Source organism: Chaetodon trifascialis, chromosome 21, assembly GCF_039877785.1.
Source record: "Chaetodon trifascialis isolate fChaTrf1 chromosome 21, fChaTrf1.hap1, whole genome shotgun sequence".
Lineage (NCBI taxonomy): Eukaryota > Metazoa > Chordata > Actinopteri > Chaetodontiformes > Chaetodontidae > Chaetodon > Chaetodon trifascialis.
Genome location: NC_092076.1, coordinates 9,304,880 through 9,328,614, shown reverse-complemented (window position 1 = coordinate 9,328,614; position 23,735 = coordinate 9,304,880). Strand labels below are relative to the sequence as shown.

Sequence of the window (23,735 nt, the reverse complement as noted above, 5' to 3'; positions counted from 1 at the left end):
GGTTTATGTTGGAAACATATTAATATTACTACAGAGACTTTGGAGTATCACATAAAGTTCCAGTTCATATAACCATCCAGTGACACAGGCCACACATGTTGGGACACGAATATGAATTTGGTGTAACAAATGTTGCAAATTCTTGCATGTTAGTGTACTAAATACAGGTCCCTAATTAGTGGTAGGAGCATTAGCTTTGTTCATACCAGTTTCAACTTCACACACATACACGTGCACAATTATTTAAAGTACATCATATCAACAGCATATAAAGTTGCTGCTGTTGAATTTTAAAGCTATACCAAAGCAACAACAGAATAAACTTTGGTTGCCCATCAATTTTATTCATTTTTAGTATTGTTTTCTCTTTTTGTTACAGATGCATCTATACATCTGATGGATAACTTGCTGAATGACAACGCAGTTTGACTGCCGTATTTCACAGTCTCCTTAAGCCTGTGCTGTTTTCTAAATCTATTTTAAACTCTTGCCCTTAGCCCTTTGTTTATTTACTCTCTATATCTATTCCTTTGTATTACCAGCACATCTTACTCTAAATGTGTTAATTGTTACGATAAGTTAGAAAAGAAAAGAAAAGAAAAGAAAAGAAAAGAAAAGAAAAGAAAAGAAAAGAAAAGAAAAGAAAAGAAGCTAAGCGTTAACATACCATGCAGTATGTGGTTCACACTCCGGGCCTGTAGGTGTCGCTGTAACACGTGGTCCAAACCGCCGTTAATCAAAAGCAGAAGAACACGATAGTTGCGGGAAAACTGAAGCGGATGATACCTGTGTTGATATCTCTGAACTGTGGCTGGCAAAGCAAGGTAAAGTTGGAAATTTTTCTGTTTTACAATTAGCGGGTGGTATTTGAAAAAAGTCTTCTTTACTCCTTGAGTTACATATCGGTCTGTCAGCGTTTTTGCGTCGATTGTCTCAGTCTCACATGTCAGAAAGTCAGGGTTGCTAGAGAAGTTGTGTAACGTTAAGCCCCCACAACAAACCGTAGCCGCTAGCATCCCCGATGTTTAACGCTAAGCTGCTAACACTGTATGCGAACATTGCACTGTGTTTTATAACGTGACAATATACCTACCAAATATTGTCACTGAGTGTTAATTTTGACTAATCTCAATGTATTATGCTTCATCAAATGATTGCACAGCACGTAGCCAGTTTATGAGCATGTGTGTAGTAAGCCGCCTCAAACACTGTAGTTGAGTCAGTGATTTCCTTTTTAAGATAACATGTTATATGGCTACAAGGAGAACAATACAGTCTATGTCTACAATGAAAGCGACATGACTAAAGTACAGAAAGTTATACAATTGTTGTAACTTCACGGAGACAGGGCCCCTTTGTTATAATCACAGACAAGGTCAGACTGAGTTGAACGCCAGTATCTGTTCAGGTGTGTAAACCCTGTCAAAGTGGTGTGTGTGTGTGTGTGTGTGTGTGTGTGTGTGTGTGTGTGTGTGTGTGTGTGTGTGTGTGTGTGTGTGTGTGTGTGTGTGTGTGAGAGAGAGAGAGAGAGAGTGAGAGAGAGAGAGAGAGAGAGAATGGGAAATGGGGAAAAAGAATTGAACTTTTCAGCTGGCTTTCAATTTTAGAAATTTGGGAGAAAGCTGAGAGTAAATATTTTATTTTCTTAATTACATTATAATCTTATGTAGATAATACCTATTCTTCAGTAACATGCTCACTTCATACTGTATCATTTTGTCTAATATTGGTTCTTAGATTTGAAAGCAGTGTATTGATTACAGCCTCAGTGTGTGTGCTATGATTTTTCATTTCCAGCTTTTAAATATCACAATGAAAACCCCAAAGGCCACAGATGTCAAAAAAGGGATTTCAGTCCTTTGGGAGACTCTGCAGTGTCCAATATGGTGAGCAAGCAAAATCTACTGCAGCTACACTAATTCTGGTAAAATTAAAAGCTAAAGTTTTTTATTTTGAAAAACTGTCATGATCTTTACTGAATGCTTTCTCTCGCCTGTAGCTTGGACTTAATGACTGCACCTGTATCTACAAAGTGTGACCATCAGTTTTGCAAGTAAGTAACATTCCTCATCTACTCCTCATTTTGGTAAAGAAATTGGTATTTTAATATTTTTTTACGTACCCTCACAAACAACATGTATGTTTTCCTTTTTCACCAGGTTTTGCATGCAGAAACTTTTGGACAGCACCAAACAAAACCAGGCTAACTGTCCAGTGTGTAAAACCAAGATAACCAAAAGGTTGGACAATTAAATGACTAAGCTGACAGTGTAACATTCATTACTTTCTAATAAATATTAAAAAGTTAATATAACACATTCTTACACAGGAGCTTGCAGGAGAGTCCTGGGTTTCAGAGACTTGTCACAGGCTTGCAGGACATGATACAGGCGTACGAACACGACACTGGCACAAACTGTAAGACTTCATCACAGACTTATTAAAATGACTTTGTAAAATTAACTTGCATTAAATTATCTCATAACATCACTTCTGTGTTTTCAGACTTCACTGGAATGTCCCGGCAAAAAGGACAGTCGAGGTAAGAAATTTGAATATCAATTTGTCTGTCATGTAAAATAACACAATTTATTCACAACATATACTTTATATTAGTATTTTATTTAAACTTTATTTGACCCTACAAAGTGTCACAGATGCTGAAGTTACTAAACACGATATGTCATCTGGAGACATGCCTGGCACCGACCATGACAACATGGAAAACATCACCAGTGATGATCTTCCAAGGTCCCACTCCTCAACTATCGCAGGTAAAAGCTTGAGCGCTTGTATGGTGGTGCATCTTTTCACCTCTAATTAACAGGCAGATGTGCTTGTATTTAATGGTGGGTCGTAATCTGCAGTAGAAGATGGCACTAGAAGTAATAGGTGATGGTTACACTTTTCAAAAGTGTATTGTCTTCCAAAAAATTAATTATTTGTCATTGCCCATTTCTTTTTTTAGCCCAGAATGGATTTGCAAGACTTATGGGACTTGAAGACACGAGTCCTTCAACAGCAGAAAATGACTGCCTGGACAGTGGCCTTGGGGAGGCTCCGCCAACCTCTGACAAAAAGATGCACAGCTCTACAGATAATTTGGAGCCAGTTGAAACAGAAATGTCTGAAGTTGCTGGAAAGGCAACAACACACAAAACTATAGGCAAAGGGAGAGTTTCCAATTTGGAGAAAGGCTCTCCGTGTCCATCATTCAGTCCAGACGAGACCGAACAACAACCTTTAAAAAAGTCCTCGAGGAAGAAGCGGAAAAAGGATTTGGAGCCTGACAAGATTCTTAATCAGAAACAGAAGAAAAGTCTAGAGAAAGTCACTGAGTGGCTCATGAAAGTTCCAACTGAAGCAAGTCTTGAGTTGGAGAAACCAAACGAAGACAGCAATGACTCCGACAGTTGTTCCTCCGCTTCAACAATAGATGTCAGACAACGTAGCAGTGATGTGAATCCTAGAAGGGAGGATCGTGCTAAAGCCCTCGAAGAGCAGGTGTTCGGGGTCGTCTACAAACGAGAGCGGAAAGGGAAGAGGATCACCTCTCCTCCACTCACTGCTTTTGTCAGCCCACCACCAGACAAAAGTGAAAGCGATATGGAGGAAGAGCAACAGACGATAGAAGAAATAAAGGACGCCAGCACTGACATCATTAAAGAAGCAGAACAGATGGAAGTCACGAATGAAAATGATGATGGCAGTACTGGGGAAGAGTTGAACCATTTGTCAGAAAGTGACAAAAATAATGCCAAAGATGAGGTTCCCTGTCCTGTGTCTGATTTTGGACAGCAGCAAACAGAGAGAAAGTCAAATAGGAGGACGCGTAACACTGTGCAACAAGTTGACAGCGATCTGCTAGAGCAAGCTAAGGCAACGTCCGAGAGTACAGAGGAAAAGAAAACTGTCAAGAGGAAAGGTAAAAACACAAGGGCAGAAAAAGGCAAGCCCGCCAGAGTGACGAAACCTCTTGTTCTGGTTGGAGTACAAAGTGGAGAAACCATTCCTCAGACTAGACCAAGGTCAGAAGAAGTTCAGGTTCATATAGAGAATTACCCTAGCAGCGAGGACCAAGAAATCGCTGTCACGAGGAGCACTAGGAGAAGCAGAAGGCTTCAAGTCTTCACTGAAGAAGTCCAGGATGGTCACAAGAAAGCAAACTTGAAAGCCAGAATACCCAAAAAAGACGGCAATGTTGCAAATCAATCTGAGGACACCAAAGGTGGAGCATCGGATAATACGGCATCACCTAAGAATGGAAACGTTTCAAAACTGCTTGAAAGAAATGGATGCATTTATGATCAAGATTTAGATGGAATAGAAAATATGGAGTCTTGTGAAAGGACATCTTACGTGAAACCAACAGAAGGTGCTGAAGAGCGCATAGCTGAAGTGCCAAATCCTGAGACTTTGTCTGAAGCTAGTGCTGCTTGTTATGTCCCCGTGGTCCCAAGCTCTACAAGTCCAACTGAAGCAGCTGCAGTAGATCCAATACATGACAGTGACAATCCAACCAATCGCTTCCCAGACGGCATTCAGCTGGAGACTTCAGCTCGTGAGACCAGATGTGCCGAAATAGAAAACGTGGAGGAGAAGAACGACAGCGAGCTGGACACAGAGCAACTGCTCAAGAGCTTCAAAGCCACGAAGAGGAAATCTTTCCATCTGGGTGGTCCAAATGTGAAAAAGAGCCGTCGAGAGCGTGCTGAGGCAGAGGAGAACCAGCATGTTTGTTCTGGTGTTGAATCTGCAGAAAATCAGATACACCCGAAGATATCTGAAATCACCAACCAAGAGGCATTGAGAGACAATGAAGACTCAGCTTGTAGTGACTTGATCTCTCCTTCTAACTCATGCGGCCCAACAAGAAAAACCACCGTTGAGAAAGCAGACCAAGTGGTGGTCGTAGCCTCAATCTCTGATAGCAGTTGTTCAGGTCAGGACTCAGCTGATGTTAGCAGTGCCCTTACACCTAATAAAGAGCGTGAGTTAGAAAGCCCTCACCTGTCTGTAGTGCCTCAAGTGGTAGATTCTGGGCTCTGCTTCATGGCCGTTGAACAAGAGGAGCTAAACGAACCCTCGAAGTATTCTCAAGTCACAAAGGATCAGCTTGATGGTACCACGAGGGAGGAGGTAAGAGACAACGCAGAGTCCTCATTAACCCCCGATGGCCTTGTAGTACCAGGTGTGCAAATTGCAGACGAAGCAAAGTTGTACAGCAACGGCAGCGGAGAGCTCAGCGCCCACTCCTCCATCAAGAGCATGCCCAGGAAGAGGACGAGGGCCCAGAGGCTTGCGTCTTCATCAGATTCATCAGATAGCAGCGGAGAGGAATTACCAACTATGGCTGAAGTGTTCAAAACATCGGCTCCTCCCCGTGTCTTGATCCAGGATCAGGGAGGCTCAAAAGAAGCTGGAGGATGTGAGGGAGCTCCAGCTGTTGAAGTGCAACAGTTGTGCCGTCCACCTGCATGCCCCAGTCCCGACTGCGTTAACTCCAGCCAAGCATCTGTGGACTTGTTCGGCACACCAGATGAATGTGAGTTGATTCTCAGCCACTAAAAAAGATATGTGTGTGTGTGTGTGTGTGTGTGTGTGTGTGTGTGTGTGTGTGTGTGTGTGTGTGTGTGTGTGTGTGTGTGTGTGTGTGTGTGTGTGTGTGTGTGTGTGTGTGTGTGTGTGTGTGTGTGTGTACATATATATATATATATATATATATTTTTTTTAAGGCTACATTTTTAGGTTTGCAGCCGGCTGTGATGAAGCAGCACAATAACTCTTCTTCTCTGTTACCAATGTGCTAAAGATGTGCTTACTCTGTTGTTTCCGACTGTTTGAATTTGCGTATCTGTGGGAGGAAAAATAAAGCTTTTCTTCTTGATTATTTCCTCTCTGCAGGTGATGTCCCAGTAAATGATCCCGGCGTTTCCATGGAGTCATCACAATTTTCAAGCGATGTTCTTGTTACCCAGGTAAATATGATTTTATGAATTCACCTTCTGTTTTGAATAACATCTAATTCAGTCTGTGAACAACCTTTGATTCTTGACAAAGAGGCTTCTCCATTAATTCGAAAACAAATATTTATAGTCCCTCTGCGTGCTTGTTCAGCGTCACCTGGTTGCATTGTACTCCCAGCGATGCACTGTCAAGCTACGCCCCAAAGAGGGCACCCACCACACTTTGCCAAAGCAAACTGTCACATCCTGGATGACAGACTACCTCGCTCAGTAAAAAATGTCCCCCTCAGCAGCTTTCTAAATTGCGTTTCATTTACGTTAGAGGAAATGCCGCCTAGGAGATGATTCTTGTTTTCTACCTCATCCATCTTCCAGCGCTCTCACTTTTATCTGTCGACCGTATTTGACTGGGGAGTTCAAGTTTCACGCCCCGGGGTTTAGAAAGGGGCCCAGGATTACACACATCTGAGAATGCAGAGCTTTGGTGTTATTGTGCTGCCTGTTTGTGCGTCTGTATACATAATCAATGCTCTCGCTCGGGAAGAAAAGGATGAAATTCAGAGTATTAGTTCAGTGAAGCATTGACACACACTTTTAAACTAATATACTCGGTTCCTCTGAATCAACACCAGATGAAAAAGCTGTTGTCACTTCTTAAATATTATATAATCACCTTCTCGCTCTCTTACTCTGCTTTGTATTCTCTGCACTAAGTGATGTCTGGCTGAAAAAGTAACAATTTCCTTCCAGTAATGACTAACTGGCTCTGAGTGTGGGTCCCTCCTCACTGATTGACAGTCGTTATTGTTTTCATTCGTCAGTGCAAGACGCCGAGCGTGCAGCCAGCATGTGTCCCTTTATTTTATATATTTTTTGATAGTAAATGTTGCATTGCGTCTTTCCTTTTCCTCTCATCTCCCCCTGCATTTCATTAAACTGCCTGACTCTGTTGTAATTTTAAGATGTTCTTCTGTACTTTGCTTTTCTCTCAGCAAAAGATAGAGATGCAGAAGGAGCTGGTGAGGTTGGAGAAGTTGATGGCTCTTGTGTCAGAGGTGCTTCAGGAGAAAGAAGACAGTCCTGCAAAAACAAACCAGGGCAGCAAAACCACAGGTGAACAGATATGAAATGTACAACGGTCTCTTTAGAGATGACACGATTAGCCGATGACATTCCTTAAGCAAAACAAACAATTTGGAGACGTGCTGATCAAAACAAAGCTACTCGATTTCTGCCTTTTTCCTCTTTTCCGAGGATAATGTACCCAGTGACCCCAAGCTGAACTCCTTCTCTTTCGACAAACTATTGAGAGCTGGTGATTGTTTTGTGTCCCCAGGCCCAGACCCTCACAGACCCCTCCCATGTGACCCGGGCACAGGTTCTAACAGGTCAGTAAAGCAGATAGAGTGAACTTTTAGTGCTGCTTAGACATTTTTTCTGTCTCCTGATATGATGTCCCTTTGTTTTATGTGAATGTGTGTACAGTATGTAGTGAGAGTATATTTAGTATTACTTATTCTCATGATTTACTAACTTAACTTAATTTGTATTTTATTATGAATCGCACTTTATCATGAAAGAAAGAATTATTGACTGAAAACATTTTGAATAAGTGATAAACACTGAAAAAGTTAGTTCCGAATTAAACACAAAATATAAGAAAAAAACAGTAACATTCATTAAAACAGTCGATCTGTGTGTGCTTTAATTAGCTTCAGTGCTGAGTTGGGGAAACCTCCACAGTTTCACTGAAATCGACAGGCATCATGCACAACCACGCCATGAATAAACGCTGCCTGTCTAACATGAAAACATGAAAGCTTTCCTCCCAGCATTCAGTCGCTGTTTGCAGGAAATGATGAGAAAAGCTGATGATATCCAAGCTAAATGAGTTTGTTCCATCTCATCATATGGTTGGCGAGATTTGTCAACTTATCTGGTCTCATCATGAGCGCCAGTTTTGCATTTGTGATGACTATAAAGTAACTTTAAAGCAATAGTGGGACATTTTGGGAAAGAAGCATCTTCACTTTCTGATGCACAGCGAGATGAGAAGATCGATTACGCTCATGTCTGACCATTAAGTGTGAAGCTGCAGTAGGCAGCGGGTTAGTTTAACTCAGCATAAAGATTGGAAATGGGGAAACAGCTAGCCTGGCTAGCAGAACTGTTTTTTGTTTGCTTAACTGGCCCAGCAACAAAAGCAAATCTGCTGTGACAGTCCTTGAACTCAACCCTGACTTCAGCGACAAATGTAATGAAATAACATCTGCCTGGGCCTGTTGTATTGCTCCCCTCAAAGGGTCCCCTACTCCGTTAATACATTTTAAATGGAGCTATATTTCAGCACCACCATATTCGGTGGAACAATAACTGGAGCAAGTGGCATGTAATTGGTCTCTCTCAGTCTGTAAGTGAAGGAGAAAGTTAGCATGTGTGTGTGCGTTGCTCGTGTGGTTCTCAGAGGTTGATGCGTCTCAAGAGGACAGGCGGATAATCTCACTAATGAACCCAGAATCTGCTTATGCTGTGTGGAATAAAAAAGTCATTACTGACTGCATCTTATATGTCATTTAGAGCACTTAGAGGGGAAACTTGTGTTGCCACTGTAATTTATCTCTCCTGCTTCACTGCCTCCCCCCCAACCTCTCGACTTGCAGGGTTCTAAGTGCTGTCCTCCAGGCGCAGGGCTGTACGAGTTCTAAATTAAAAAGCATACACTACATGAGCGCATGGAAAGAATGGTCGCATTGGAATGTATAACAAGTTTTCAACGAGCCATTATCACCTCGGTGAAGGTAATTTAAATGTCGGCTCGCTGCCAGTTGTCAGTATTTCACGAGTCTTTGAGTGAATAAATGAACCCAAAAGAAAACAAAGGAGGAGAACTCTCAAAACTTTATTCTCATTACTAATAAAAAAGCTTGTAGTCGACTGATAACGAAGGACAGGAGTAATTGGATATCAAGTTTCTGTCAATACCGAGGTGTGATTCAACATTTCCATCTTCCGACTGGAAGTGCAGAGCGCAGTCGGTGTTGGGACAGTGTTGTGTCTTTTATCATTTTGGCTTTGCTCCAGCATGTTTGATTTGAAATGAAACGATGACGAGAGATGATATGAGTATAAATTGCTGCTACTCAGCTTCAGGGGCACACAGTGCAGCAGAGTAATGACCCTGAACACACAGACATGACGACCCAGGCTTTTTGACTCAAAGTGCTCCTATGTCTCACTCACTGAAGATGAGACTGAAGGCAAGAACTTTCTGTCCGATATTGAAAAAAAAAAAAAGGATCTAGTTTCTACTCTGTTCATCTAATGTGTTTAAAAACCTTCAAACTGAAGCTGACAATCAGCATTTTAAGCATACAGTGTCTACAGTACTTTTAATGGAGCAGTTTTATATTGTGGTATTACTACTTGTATGCTAAATACTTCTTCCAGTCTGTCCCGGGGTGAAGCCACACTCGGATTAATAAACACAAACCACTTTCAATATGTTTGACACTGAGTACCTCAGCATTAAGTACTCTGCTGTATACCCTTTCTTGCAGTGTTTTGTACTGTTGTATACTGCTCTGTGTAATATCCACTGAGGGAGGAGTGTCCAGTCTGTCATGGCAGAAATGTTTGGATGGGATTTGGCCAGACTTCCTTCATCTCCAGAATGACCAAACCACTGAAGTTCAAAGACAAAAGCAGCACTTTAGAGCAATGGTCCATCTGCAAATGCAAATACACAGATGATTAAAAATCAATCAAATGCAATATTAATGAATTAAAAATGCTTTAATCAGCTTAGGCACCAACTTGCAGATCAGCGAGGGACGTGGCTACGGTCTTCACTGTGTTTTATTATTATTCAGTGTTTTACTAAAGCTAATGTCTCTGCAGGGAAACTGTTCCAGGAGCAGAACAAGAGCCCAACACGAGACCATCTGAGGGCAAAGGCGTCACACAGCCCGGTGTGTCAAAGCATGGCGCCAGTGCAGAGATGGGTAAGGCAACTCATGCAGGAAAAACATTTTGAGACGTCATTTTTAGTCAATTTTTTCCCCCAAAATCTGATGATTCCACACTTTCTTACTTGGATTCTCTGAGTACAGATAAGGAGGTCTATATGTCAACTGTCACTTTGGGGTTGTACTGCTTTATTGCTTCTCCAAATGTTTTAGTGTCAGCAGGGTTTGGTTTGACTGAGCTGAGCAGAGCTCATGAGGTTTGTCTTGTAGCCTGACTGTGTGGTCAATGAAGGTGTGTGACACATAACAAAAAGTGTGTTTTTCTCGTTTCTAAGAGTTGGTTCAGATTAAAGGTCCAGTGTGGGGGATTTAGTGGCATCTAGCTGCAAGGTTTCAGATTGCAACTCCCTGAATACCCCTCGCTTCACCCTTCCCTTCCCTTCCAAGTGTGCAGGAGTGGGAGAACCTATGGTGGCATGAAAGGCCTTCAGTACCAGTGTTTTGTCTCTTCTGGGCTACTGTAGAAACAAGGTGGACACTGTACTTTTAGCTCTGTCTAAGCTAACGAAAACACCTAAATCCCTCACGCTGGACCTTCAGGTTCTGACCGTTGACAGCTCTCTTCATCTGATCGTTGTCTCCCTTCAGCAGTGCAACGCTCCACACACACAGGGCCGAGTGTAAAAGGCACCGGAGCCTCCAAGACACTTGGTTCAAGTTCAGCAGCCAAACAGAGCAACGTTTCACCATCAGATGGGCAGGAAGACAAAGAAAACAACACTCCTTCGAGAGACAGAAGTAAAGCAAAGATGGTGCTCGTCTCCTCTGGATTAGGGCCCAGTGAACAGGTGCCCATCCACCCGCTCAGTCACTTAATGTGTTTATCTAGTTCTTTCCGCAGCAGGATACATTAAACAGTCTGATGTTGTCGCCTGCAGATAATGGTGAAAAAGTTTGCCAAGCAACTTGGTGCCCGTGTGGTCTCCCAAGTAACGCCGGAGGTGACCCATGTCATAATGCACACAGGTAAGCACATGCACATTCAGGCAGTATATGTGTGTTTGACAACAGCGCACCTTCAGCGGAGACTAGCTGTTATCAGTGTTGAATTGATCCACCGGACTTTGATTGAGGTTTGATACACAGAGGAGCAATTAAAGTCCACTCTAACCCAAAGTCCTGTTTTTAAATGTTTTCTTGAGCTGGAACATTTGCATTTCCAGAAGTACATTTTTCTTTTCACATGTAGCTCCAGCTTATTTTGTGTGTCTTTTTAAAGCGCTCCTCAGAGATAAGCTCTCTGTGTCTCTCTCACCCACTCACTCTCTCCTCCATTCATCCGCTTGTTGCTAATTACCCTCTCTGATAGATTATTTTTAATTTCAGAGCTCGCTGTCTCCAAAGCACCATATTAACTGTCACTGTTTAAGAAGCCCTTTTTTTATTATTTAATGGCAGCTGTTTCCTGGGTAACCAAAAATGGGATTGCTGGGCCTCTTGATCTTTATGGTTCAAGGCTGGAAAGGAGCAAGAGGTGTCCCATTCTAACCATTAGCAAATAATAATCATTTGGCATGCAGTTATGTTTGAGATGCGTCAATAACATGCTCTTGATGTTTACTCGGATTGCAACTCAATGGATAATTAATATATTTTGTGAAGGAAGAATAACCCCGACCCTGCTGAACGGCCTGTGAAGCTATTCAGTGTTTTAGTGTTTGCTCCTGAACTGTTTGGTGCAGTTTAAAGGCACTGCTCATTCATTTTTGCTGGTGAAAGTGCCGTTATTCAAATATTCATTCCTACAGTGACATATCTGTTGAGTCTCACCACTCATAGTTAGCCTTTCTACTCTCCCCACCATCATCAGCTCTGGTTTGGTCGAACTAAACCCTTAATTCACAGGGTCAGATGTGAAAATATTCTCCCCCTGCACGGTGTTCCTCCCTGCTGCCTCTCTCTGCTGTTGCTGATCAATAGATATATTCGTCCAATCGCCAAACCCTCTTCTGGTCTTATCATGGCCATCAAATCTATAGTTGTGGTAACGACAAAGCACGTGTAGCTTTAAATCAGTTGTTTCAACAGTTTGGGAAACACTGCAAAGGTTGTTGGTGTGGAACTGCATTATAGATCAGTACTTTAACACCAGCATTTACCTAATTAATTAAAATTTAAGTAGCATAAATGATAACATAATAAAAAAAAGTAATTTCTGGGAAGAGTGGGCAGTAGTTATAGTCCTGTACTGTGCTTTATTTAGCGTTATATTAAAGCTTTCAGCATTGTCTCAGGGCATGGGGGAACTTTTCTCACACATATTGTTTGTGCATATCATCCTGTGGTGTGTTTATGCGCACACATGTACTCTTGCGCATCTTTTCACACATCCCCGTTTCTTCTCCCGTCTCTGGCAGATGGACAACTGGTGTGTGAGCGCACGCTGAAGTACTTCCTTGGCATTGCAGGCAGGAAGTGGGTGGTGAGCTTCCACTGTAAGTCCCAACTCCCTTTATTGTCGAGCTCCATCACTGATGAGTTTACAGTATACTCTAACTACACAACGGCATGATGTGGAGGGATGGGCGGGGATGAAAGGCCTGTTGTATAATACAGTAGCCACCAGAGCAGTTTGTTTGTGCTTCTGACAATAAGCTCATCAGTATTTTGTTCTTATTTCCTCTCCGCAGGGATTTCAGAGTGCTTCAAACAGAAGAAAGTCTTAGATGAGGTATGCCCGCCTGTGTGCTCCTTGAATTTGCGCGTCGATGATTTCCTGTTACTTCTCTCTATGTCCTGCTGTTGAATTAAGGCTGCATGATGAATCTCTCCATGTGGTTCACTGTGATACCTCATAAATTATTTGTCATCCATTTGTTTTAGCCTTTCCCGCATCTGGTTCGGTGCTATGCTAGTATAACCCTTTGCCAAGCTTTGTTTAATACCCCTATTAATTTAAAACTATTTCTTCATCATCCACGCCAATTTATAAGCATTTTTTTATGCATCATCCAGTGTGTGTGGAGATGGAGTCCGTACAATTATAAAATGAACTGTCAAGCTGAAGAATGTTCAGGGCACTCTTAGGAGCACATCTGACCCCTGAAATAAATCAAATAATAGTCGCTGTCTGTCAGCAGTCCTTTTATCAGTGCAGAGTGAATAATTGCTTCACTTATTTAAAGGCTGATGGCAACAGGAAGGTTTTATACCATTGGGATTAAGGTTCACATACGTAATGCAAATACTGAAGTCATTTTGCACTCTTCCAACAGAGTGTGTTTGAAGTTCGAGGTGATGTAGTGAATGGACCCAACCACCGGGGCCCCATGAGAGCTCGCACCACTGAAGACAACCACGTGAGTCCCCTCCACACACTGAACACAGTGGCTATTATACAGTGTTTGTTCCATCTTAACGGCCTTGGATGGATAAAGCTTAAGTCGGGGTCTGTGGGGCTCGAATGGTGACTAAACTGAAAAAGGAAAAAATTGTGTTGGCACTGAAAAAGAAAACATTAAGAATTATTTCATTTTGTGTTAGAATTTTTAGTAGTGCTGTCAAAAATATCGCGTTATTAACGCAAATCAATTTTAACGGCGCCATTTTTTTTATCTCAAGATTAACGCTCTTTGTGGCCTTGTGAACTTTTTTTTAGAAGCTGTGGCCGCTGCTAGTAATGTAAGGAAAACTGCAGGATCTGGTTGTAAACCGGAAACAAAACAATAGGCACGCCCCACGCACGTGTTTGGTCTTGCCTGCTCACTAGCTGTAAAAGAGTAGGCTACCGGTTTGTGTGGATGTCAAGCGTGAAATGCCGAAATGGATGCCAACAAGATTCTGAATGGAAAGTTTAGTTTCAAAAAGTTGCCAGATGGGTCGACTGACAAGACCAAAGTTATCTGTGTGTATTGTCCGGTGAACTGAATTATCACCATAGCACATCCAGTGTGAAATACCACTTGATGGCCAAACACACGGCGAATGCCAATTCTCCGCCACCTTCTTGTCAAAACTACACGTTGTTGTTTTCAATTAAAGAACATTCAAAGCAAGCCTGTCCACTTTTCCGTGTTGATAAGAGTATTAAAATGATAATTCAAGGGACATTTAGAATAGAATAAGAATAATAGAATAAATAGAATTATTTGCGATTAATTGACAGTTAACAATGACATTCATGAGATTAATCGCGATTAAATATTTTAATCGATTGACAGGACTAATTTTTAGTATTTTCTTGCGTTTTCAAATGATTTTTTTTCTCGTGTCTGTCTTCTTCTCAATAAACAAGCTTGATATTTCATTCAGACGAATTAAATACGTTAAGTACTGAAAAAAAAAATGACAGTCCAGCTATCATTTAATGATCTTTTTTTAAATTCAGAAATCTTGTTTTGTCAGGGGCCTTGTACGAAAACATTCATCTCAAGCATTTGTTGCAGATTTAGCTGCTAGCTCTTTACCATCTGCCGCGCGTCCCTGGTCAGCTAAACACAATCAGTCGCAGAAAGAGTTCACGGCCGCGTCTGAGTGCAAAAGCTGATCCATCCTTGATGCGGCTAGAGCACAATGAGTCAGTGCAATAATTGTGGGATGGCAATGCTGGGCAAGGTTGGCCATGGAGTCTGATAGAAGAGATGACAGCAGCAGCAGCGTTTTTTAAAATCAAATCACAAACACTAAGATAATGTGCACACAGCAGCTGCCACATTAGAAAGTACTGAAACTACAACTAGTTGACCTGTCCATTTGGCAGATGATGTTCTGGGTCTGGAAGAAACAGCCACTAAAAGTACTCTTTTAATGATATCTTTAGTCTTTTTTCCTGTGTCAGATAGGACAGTAGACAGGAAATGTTGGGAGATTAATATGCATCAAAGGTTTTCTGGCCAGAATCGAACCGGCAGGGTCAATGCAGTTACAAAGTTTGCTTCTTAGACCACTGGACCACCAGGATGCCCCATTAAAGAGTAATTTAACAGTCAGTGAAGCAAACTGAAAGCAGTGCAGTCAGCCAGAAACAGCGCAGTAGGTACAGTATTGAGTGAAAAGACCCATCTCTTTCTCACAATATAGATGCATTTAAGCTGCTTGCTCTCCATTTCATCCACCATTCGGCCCACAAAAGCCTTTATCGGGACATAAATCCATTCTATCAGATTATCAACACACTACACTGTAGATTATAGATCGGCGAGAGAGGGAGAAGTCAGCCTGATCACGGCTCCTAAAGCATGTCAACAACCTGTCACCTGTGTTCCTAAAGAAGATTGAAAACCGGTAAAATGCTCATCTCATCTTCATACTAAAACCTTTCAGTGAAAAGGAATAAAAACTGCTGCTATCACTGACAATTATTGCCATTGGTGTTGATTGTAAAAGCACAATGTCCGACCGTAGAGTATCGTCTGATTCTGTGAAGGAGACCAAATAAAGTTTCTCCACAACAAACAGCACTTGAACCTGTTTCTTCCTATTGCACCAGCCTCTTAGCTTGTAGCTCAGGCCCTGTTGTAAAAAGCTAATTGTAATTTTCCTCTTGGTGTAAGGCCAGCAGGGCCGGTTCTGTTGCCAGTGAGGGGGAAAATTAGAAACGGCTAGATGTCATGTTGGCCATATCGCTGCCTTTGAAGAACCTCTGCTAATTGAATTAGCTAGTAATTTCAGGCTTATTTAAGTGGCTTCAACACAGGGCCGACACTTTGATGGAGCCAGACAAATTGTCCTGTTCATACTCACTTTCTGTCACCTGCACCACTGTGACAAACAGACCAACAGATGAAACGAAGTGCCCGGACTCGGAGTCTGTCACCAGAATGTTGAAGTCAGTCAAACAGAGTGTGTGTGTGTGTGTGTGTGTGTGTGTGTGTGTGTGTGTGTGTGTGTGTGTGTGTGTGTGTGTGTGTGTGTGTGTGTGTGTGTGTGTGTGTGTGTGTGTGTGTGTGTGTGTGTGTGTGTGTGTGTGTGTGTGTGTGTGTGTGTGTGTGTGTGTGTGTGTGTGTGTGTGTGTGGTTTTGTGCATTATCACATCACACACTTAATACCTCCTGAAGGACATTAGGTGTTGTCTAAATTAAAAATCTGTAACAGAAACACTTTTTCATCTCACCAAGCACCTCCGGCTAATGATCATTATGGACGGACAGGGAGGTGTGAGGAATTAGTATTTCTATCTCCAGCAGCTCGGACGTTTATCTTCCAAACACTTCCATCCAGCCACACACTGTATGTGAGGCGGCGGTGTCAGTCGCACATTTCCTTTCGGCTAGTTACCATGGTTCAAGGAAACAATTTTACATTCCCATTTCAGGCAGGCTTATTGACTCGGGTTGCAATAAAACAATGTGTCCCTGGTGTGGGCCAAGTCGTTTTTCTCTGCGTGCTTAAAGCGTGATATTACCTCAATGAAGGCTCTGTTTGCTTTTTTTTTTTTCACTCTGACTCATCCCTGAAATTACAGTTTTACAGAGCAAAAAATGAAAGTTTTTTCTTATTTTTTTTAACACAATAAATGAGTTATACCTGATATAAATTGTGAGATGTGCTCGCTGAATGCTTCAGCCCGACCGGTGTAACCTTTTGGACATTTCAGAGATATACTCAGCTGTGTTGTTCCGGCCGTCCACATACAGTATTATTCTCCGGAGGTTAAAGTCACTGAATAAATGTCCTCTTTGCTCAACTGTACACATTTCGCAGACATCTCACAGTGGTTTATTTTACCGCTGCCTTTTCTCTTCTTTTTCTCTTTAGTTGCTCATGAAGGGCTACAAGATCTGCTTCCAGGGGCCTTTTACAGACATGACTACAGGTAAATCACATCAGCAACATGACACATCCAAGTTAAACTCTGCAGAATTAGTTTTCCATGAATGTACCGTGGATCAGGGAATTGGAGAGAAATCTAACTAAAAGTTGTCTGTATTAAGAGTTTTCCATGACAGTGCTGTCAGATCTGTTGTCTCTTCAGTTACAATGGTCACGTCCACTGGTGCAAAGGGGAGACTCCAGGAAGTCACTGATTAGACAATCCAAGTATAACATGTTTAATAGTGATCTTAAGAGGTGCTGGTAGTCGAATTTTGTAAGGCTAGCTGTTTCCTGTCTTAACGCTAAGCTAAGCTAAGCTAAGCTAACCAGCCTCCTCTAACTCTTGGGGAAAAAAAGCAAAAGAAATGAAAGTGTTGAGCTATTTTACGGTTGAAAATGAACTTCTCAAACTATTTTCAAAAACTTCTGTCTCTTTGTATTCCAGCTTTGTGTTATGAAAAAAACATGTTAAGTTCATCAATAAAATTTAATTGTTAATTGTTTTCCCAAAAACCCACAGTCCACTTACAGTGCTATAAAGAGACTGGCTAAGATTGCTCATTAGGCTTAGATATAGTCAGATATAAAATACCTGTCATCCACTTGTTAGCTATCTGTAATTACCTTATTTTCTGTCTAACTGAAGCACAATCTTGTTCAGTTTTTTGCTTGTCGGAGAAACCCAGCACTCCTAACGCCACAGGGGTTGCAACATGTCAATTATCTTTCTGATTACTGACCACAGATGCGAGGCTTTTTACCCTATCATTTGCATATGCTTTCACAGAAAAGAGTGCAAAAACAAAAAGTCTCAGGTGTTATTTCGTCGGAACTGTTGCTTTTTCCCAGCTGCCGTCGTGCTGTCTGCGCTGTCCTGTAGGCTCAATCAAAATTGACTTTTTTCAACCCCACTTATTCAGTTTTATTGATGCCAGTGTCCTGCAGGACTGTGATAGACACCTGCTTTGCTTTAAAAAGAAGGGAAACAACAACAATAAAAAGGACAGTTGAAGCACCTCACACAGGTTTTGACTGGCACAGACTAACTGTGCTGTTTTTTTAACCCCTGTCATTTCTGCACTGGAGAACAATGACAAGTGGCACCAGAGTGTGGGTGGGTTGAATACGGTCTTGGGAGTCTGTGTGGATGATTTTTGGTGTGGTGTTGTCATATTGCACAGCGGTTGCGATGGCGACAGTTAGCTGGCTGGTAGAAGAAAGTGGAAATGATCCCTCAGTCTCGGTCAGAGTGTTTCTGCAGCTCCCATCTTCTAAAATTGGCTCAGATATCCCGGAAATCCCTTGCACCAGCAAAACTTTGGTCTTAATGATTTAATGGCCTCCAACTCCAGCAGAGTTTGGTTGCCCTTCATACAACATACTTTTCTGCTTTGTCCTTCCAACATGAACGAATTGACAGATCATGGGTGAAGGTCTCGGGGGGGCACATTGCTTAAAAACCCAGGCTGCACTCTTTGGTTTCCTTCTTCCTGGGGCTCCTAAAGTGCTCCTGCAGCATCCTCCCGCTGCCTGCTGGATCGATGGAGCTTTGCTAATGGGCCGACATCTGCTAGCTAGCGTGAGGAGCTTAAAGACTTTCTTCTGCATGGCACAAGCATGAGGATGGAGCCTGTTTTCCTCAGCCCAGCCATCCATTATTTAATTGCTCATGTTTGTGTATGTTGAACACTGAGGTTATCTTCAGCAAACACTGCAAGCTGATTGTTTTCCTGACACGAGTGTTCTCACGTTGAAGGCAACAAACAACGGAAGCTGTTGATTGTAGTTTTTTGTGTGTGTGTGTTTGGCTATAAGCCGAAATATGAAGCAGACCTTCTAACACAAGTTAAATGTGTGTTGACTGATTGAGTGAGATGCACGTATTGATTTGAGTGGAGACTTAAGTATTGACCTGTTTTCCATCCCCCCGATCAAAGGAAGTCTGAGCTTGAAATGAGTCGGCTCAGTATCCCCTTGGGGTCAAAGGAGTGAAAGTAGAGAGAATTACATTAATGTGTGACCAAGGACACTTTATCAGACAGGCTCTCCCCAAAACAGCCAATATTTACAGCCAACTTTTCTGTGTGTGTGTGTGTGTGTTTTGTAGATGAAATGGAGTGGATGGTTGAGCTGTGTGGAGCAGCTGTGGTCAAAGATCCGCTTCTCCTTGACAGTAAACAGGTGAGCGACCAGCCTCTCCCAGTTGAAAGAATCATTTAAAGTCAGTTATTGTGCCGCATTGCATTGAAGTCGGTCAGTATCATTTTAATAATGCTGAAATTTAGGGATAATTGTTGAAAACCAGATCAGCAAGGTGAGCGATTAACAGAAAGGAACAATCAGATCTGTCACCTTGATGCTCTTTTGTTGTCCTGTGTTACAGTTTTTAGCCATGCATGTGTCTAATGCTTTGGTTTATGAACAAATGCCTGCAAAATGAATGACTTCCTTCTTCCCTCATGCTGTGTAATATTTCAGTTTTAATGATTCCAGTTCACTTAAGATTCCTACGATTCATATTGTACAAGCAAAATAAGTAAACTGTTACCTTCAGGGACGATGTGGCGGCCAGTGAAGTGCTTGCCTCCTGCAAAGATGGTGCCTCCGTTACAGCTAGTGCCCATTCTTTGTCTCCAGGGCTCATTTTATTTTTGAAAACGGCAGACGAATGCAGTGTTTAGCCAATTTTCCATTCGTAATGTTGAAAATGTACTAATACTGAAAATCCCCTGAGCCAATAGCCACCAGAGCCTAATCGACAATCCTTAAGCCAGCAAGTTTCAGCCAAGAGGTTTTATGCTGTTAATAGATAATCTGACAGACGGGGTGAAAATATAATTTCTTTCCAATTTGGCTATACGAGCAGCGTATATGTTCTGCTTAATGCTAATTTTGTGAGTCTAATTAGGCATCTTTTTCTTGCCCAGAAGGCTCATCAGCTGGTCATTGTTCAGCCTGGATCAGGGTCGCCGTCATCCACATACAGCAGTGAGTCTTAAAATAAAATTTCATTTTCACCTAACACTTTTGTAACATTTTCAATCTTGTCTCTATTCTCACTCAATTTTTCTCTCATCCTCTCTGACACACACACACTCACTCACAGTTCATGAAGATAGAGATTAGACTGACAGCAGCAGCGGGAGCGGATTACATAATTCATACATGGCTTCACACGGGGGGTTCAAGTCTGGTGCATGTATAGACCTGTTGAGAGTCAGATGAGTTATTAGTATGAGTTATTAGTATTAGTAGTAGTTATTAATATTACGATATAAGACGAGATATCATCAGTCGTCATTAAAACTTAATGTGATTGTTTTCTCTTCAGAGTCTTAATTTTCAGTAATCCCTGAGGCTCTATCAGCCAGTATGCTGTTAGCATAAGTTAAACAAGTTTATGGAGAAAAGGAGTCAACATTATAAGTTCATGTTGACAGTTTTCTGTGAAAATAAATGATTATGTGTGATGATGTTTCCTTTTGTATGAGAACAATGACAAAAACGATTTCCATGATACAAAATGAGAGTTCCTGCCACCAAGTCCGCTGTTATCCAGTATTGGGACGCTTGAAAAGGCATCAGCACTTCTGAAGAAACCAGCAGGGGGATACTTTTTATTAATTTAAGCCAAATAATTCAGGCAAGTAAGAAGATTTATTGATTTGTGGCTCAACTTAGCTAGAGTGTTCTGTTAAGAGACACCGGTTTTTCAAGCTTGCAAGCTATGCTAGCTAATTTGTTCCAACCTTTAATAAGTTATTTTCTCATGCTTGTTGTGTTTTTTGACATGAAATTAACACATAACTAAATATTTGTCATGATGTAATGACAAAAAAGAGAGTTTGTCTGGAAATGAGCAGGATAGCTAGTATGTCATGTACCCATTTAGCTAGCTAGCCAATGCTAGCGAGCCAGCATTGCCAGGCTACTGTCATAAGCTTGTGCTAATACCTGATCAGCTGCTCTTGCTTAAAAGAGAATAAGACCTTTAGCATGTTTGTCATGATTTAAAAAAGGAATTGAACTGAACTTTGGTCACGTTTAGCACGTCCCAGTCGGGCGATAACAACCAGTAGCATGACCATCACTTTGCAAAATTTGAGATTAGTGCAGCTTTTCAGAGGTCTACCTCCAGGCTAACATTAAAATTATTAATTTTCTAGACTGTTCTACCTCCATAAAAAAAAAAAAATCTTTTTACCCATTTGTCATTATGTCCACATTAATAATTATTTCACAACATTTTTCAAAAGATGAAAACAGTACGGTCATCCTCACAACGTCTTCACGTTATCAACAAGGTTATCGCAAGTCATTCTGGAGGAAGACTGCTGATATAGCCATCCCTCCTTCTTCACAATGTGATTACACATCAGATTTACTGTCCCTTACACTAATCCCCCCCTAAAACACACACACACACACACACACACACACACACACACACTCACACCTCCCCACCTCTTCCTTTTCTCCTGTGCTCGAGCGCCACCTGTTGCTGATTGGCTGGAATAGCTTGTGTGTCTTGGCCCGAGACACTTTGCTTGTTTCCCGTTTTTTTTCAGCACACGCTCACAGAGCAGACAGCTGGCAGACAGTGAAGAGATATTTGCTAAATTTCACATTCAGCGAACATCAGCAATCTTTCTCCGGAGTGACTCGCCCCACCTTTAAGGGCAAGGTTCTGGGTTGAAGTCAGTGAATTTGTTACATAAAGGTTAACATCATTTTACTGTTTGGTGGCTGGTTGAAATATTGTTTAAGGTCAGATTTTTTATCTTAATATGCTGCAGTGAAGGGATAGTCCCCACAGGCACAGACAGACAGACAGACAGACAGACAGACAGACAGACAGACTGTGCACCTGTCTGCCCATTATTACATGGATTTGAATGTGTTTGTGCCCGTGTGAGGAGCAGTTGGAGGTTGACAGAACGGTGAAATGACAGACGCTGCCAGCCAAAATGAGACAGGTTCCCAACAAAAACGAGGGGAGTGACTTGCCAGGGAAGCGAGTGTGAAGGAAGTTAGGCAGCAGAGAAATGGCCAACAGAAAATGTCATATTGGAGCGAGTGGGGAAATGTCAAAACAAGTTGGCCACAGAAGAGAGAGGCTGCCACTGCACGAGGAGAGCTGACAGTTTGAAACAGAGAGGGAGCAAGTGGCTCCGAGCCCCCTCCCCTCCTCCCCTCTCCTGGCATCCTAATTTGCACTGCTGCATATTTAATGCAGCTTTTCTCTCCTCCACGTCCTCTGGCACTCATCGCCCAGGTAATCGAGTAGCCCCATCACCCCCCCTTTCTCTCTCTCCCCCCCTTTTATCCTCTTCTTCTGCACCATTGATTGAAATCACACACATCTCTCACTCAACCATCCCTCTGATGTAATGGAAATGTGTGAGTGTATGTACACACTCTCCAGATTATATGTTACGGGATATATTCTGGACATGACCGGTCAGGTTATTGCCTTGAAGAAATATGCTGCTTATTTTACAAGAATCACCTGATAATGAAAAATTTGTTTTTGAGGTTAAGTGAACAGCAAAGGTCTGAGCAGCTGCTGCTGGGAATACTGACACGCTGTCGGCTTCAGAATGGGTAGCTCTTAATGTTATTAGCGTTAAATATACAGCATGTATGTAGTAAACTTTAAAGGTTAGTGTAATTTATATACAAACAGCAGATACAGAGATACAAAGATCAAAAGTAGGGTGAAGGTGGTGGAGCTACAGTTTGGATGTAGAGGTGATTGAATGCTAATACTTTTAGCTAATAGCTCTAGATGATAACAAAGTGAAGAAACAACATTGAGTTTGAGACATTTGTGACAATTTGAACAGGCTCCATATGCAGCTTGAACACAGCGGGTAAGCCGGTCTGACAGAGGCTACTCTCACGTTCGTGCAAAGCTCCTCCTCGTTTACAATGCTCGGCCAGAAACGGGTGTAGTTTTTCATTTTTCCAGCAGAATATCGGACTCCACGCGTACAGCCACCAAGTCTTCAACTTGATTTCTGAGAGGTTTTTGAAGTGATGAGCTCTTGCTCTCTCTGTCCCCCTCAGAGGACCTCTTTGACATGACTGTGTGTGTCTGTGTGTGAGTGAGAGAGAGACACCAAAACATAACATCATAGTCTACAATATTCTGCATTGATTCCGTTTTAGATGATGTGTGGATGTCTTGTACATACATATGATTTTGTCATTTGAAGACTTACTTATAAAAACCCCTCTTATGTGCTCAACAGGTCTCTCTAGACAAGCTGCCGTTGTGACACGTGGTTGGCTGTTAGACACTGTGGCAACATACACCCTCCAGAACTACAGCAAGTACACAACATGAGCAGAGGATGAGCGTGCAGTGAACCCACAGCCGTGCATCGTCCTCTCATCACCCGTTTTACAGCTTTCATCTTTTAAAAGTGCACCGTGCAGGATTTTTCTAAAAAACAGTGTATACACTCAGACTGTCGTTCATCTGTTCTGTTGTTCGAAGCTCTTTGTGGATCAATGGCATGATGTATATAAAATCAACAGAAGATGCTTGAATTGAGTCTTTTTGTCTTTTTCTTTGTTTAATAGCACAGTAATCTGTCCACACATACACATATCTGTCATGACTTACATCCACAATAACTCTATACTCTGTGTGTGTGTGTGTATACACAGTATATAATGTGTAATCATCTAAATGCTACAGACACGATGCTGATGGTGAGAAAATTTTCAGCTCATCAGGAGCTTAATTATGGGCCTAATATCTGAGTCCTTAAGAGGATATTTAAAACATATTTTTGGGTTGAGGATACATCTAAGTAAGCTGCCTTTAAGAGCAGGCGAAGGAAATGCTACACTTAAAGTACAGTACGCCATCTCCTCATGTTCAGTGTCATCCTTGGGGTCTTTGAAAGAAACATTTACAGTATTTAGTACTTAATGTCTCCTGTCAGATCTAATGTATTTTAATAAGCTCTTGTCATCCTGT

The 23,735-nt window shown here is 41.9% G+C and overlaps 1 protein-coding gene across 1 annotated transcript; it reads left to right on the top strand.

The window, feature by feature from the left end:
• The first annotated feature begins 750 nt into the window (after positions 1-750).
• On the top strand, positions 751-23,297 carry LOC139349768 (breast cancer type 1 susceptibility protein homolog). The gene is made up of 21 exons (XM_070990754.1): positions 751-824; positions 1,798-1,886; positions 2,000-2,053; positions 2,160-2,240; positions 2,330-2,418; positions 2,506-2,542; positions 2,650-2,774; positions 2,969-5,545; positions 5,905-5,978; positions 6,959-7,079; positions 7,303-7,354; positions 9,864-9,967; positions 10,580-10,779; positions 10,870-10,957; positions 12,349-12,426; positions 12,622-12,662; positions 13,207-13,290; positions 16,688-16,745; positions 18,852-18,925; positions 19,672-19,732; positions 22,999-23,297. Exons 1-21 carry the CDS (start codon positions 780-782, stop codon positions 23,091-23,093), a joined length of 4,227 nt encoding a protein of 1,408 aa, XP_070846855.1. The 5' UTR covers positions 751-779; the 3' UTR covers positions 23,094-23,297.
• Positions 23,298-23,735: the final 438 nt, after the last annotated feature.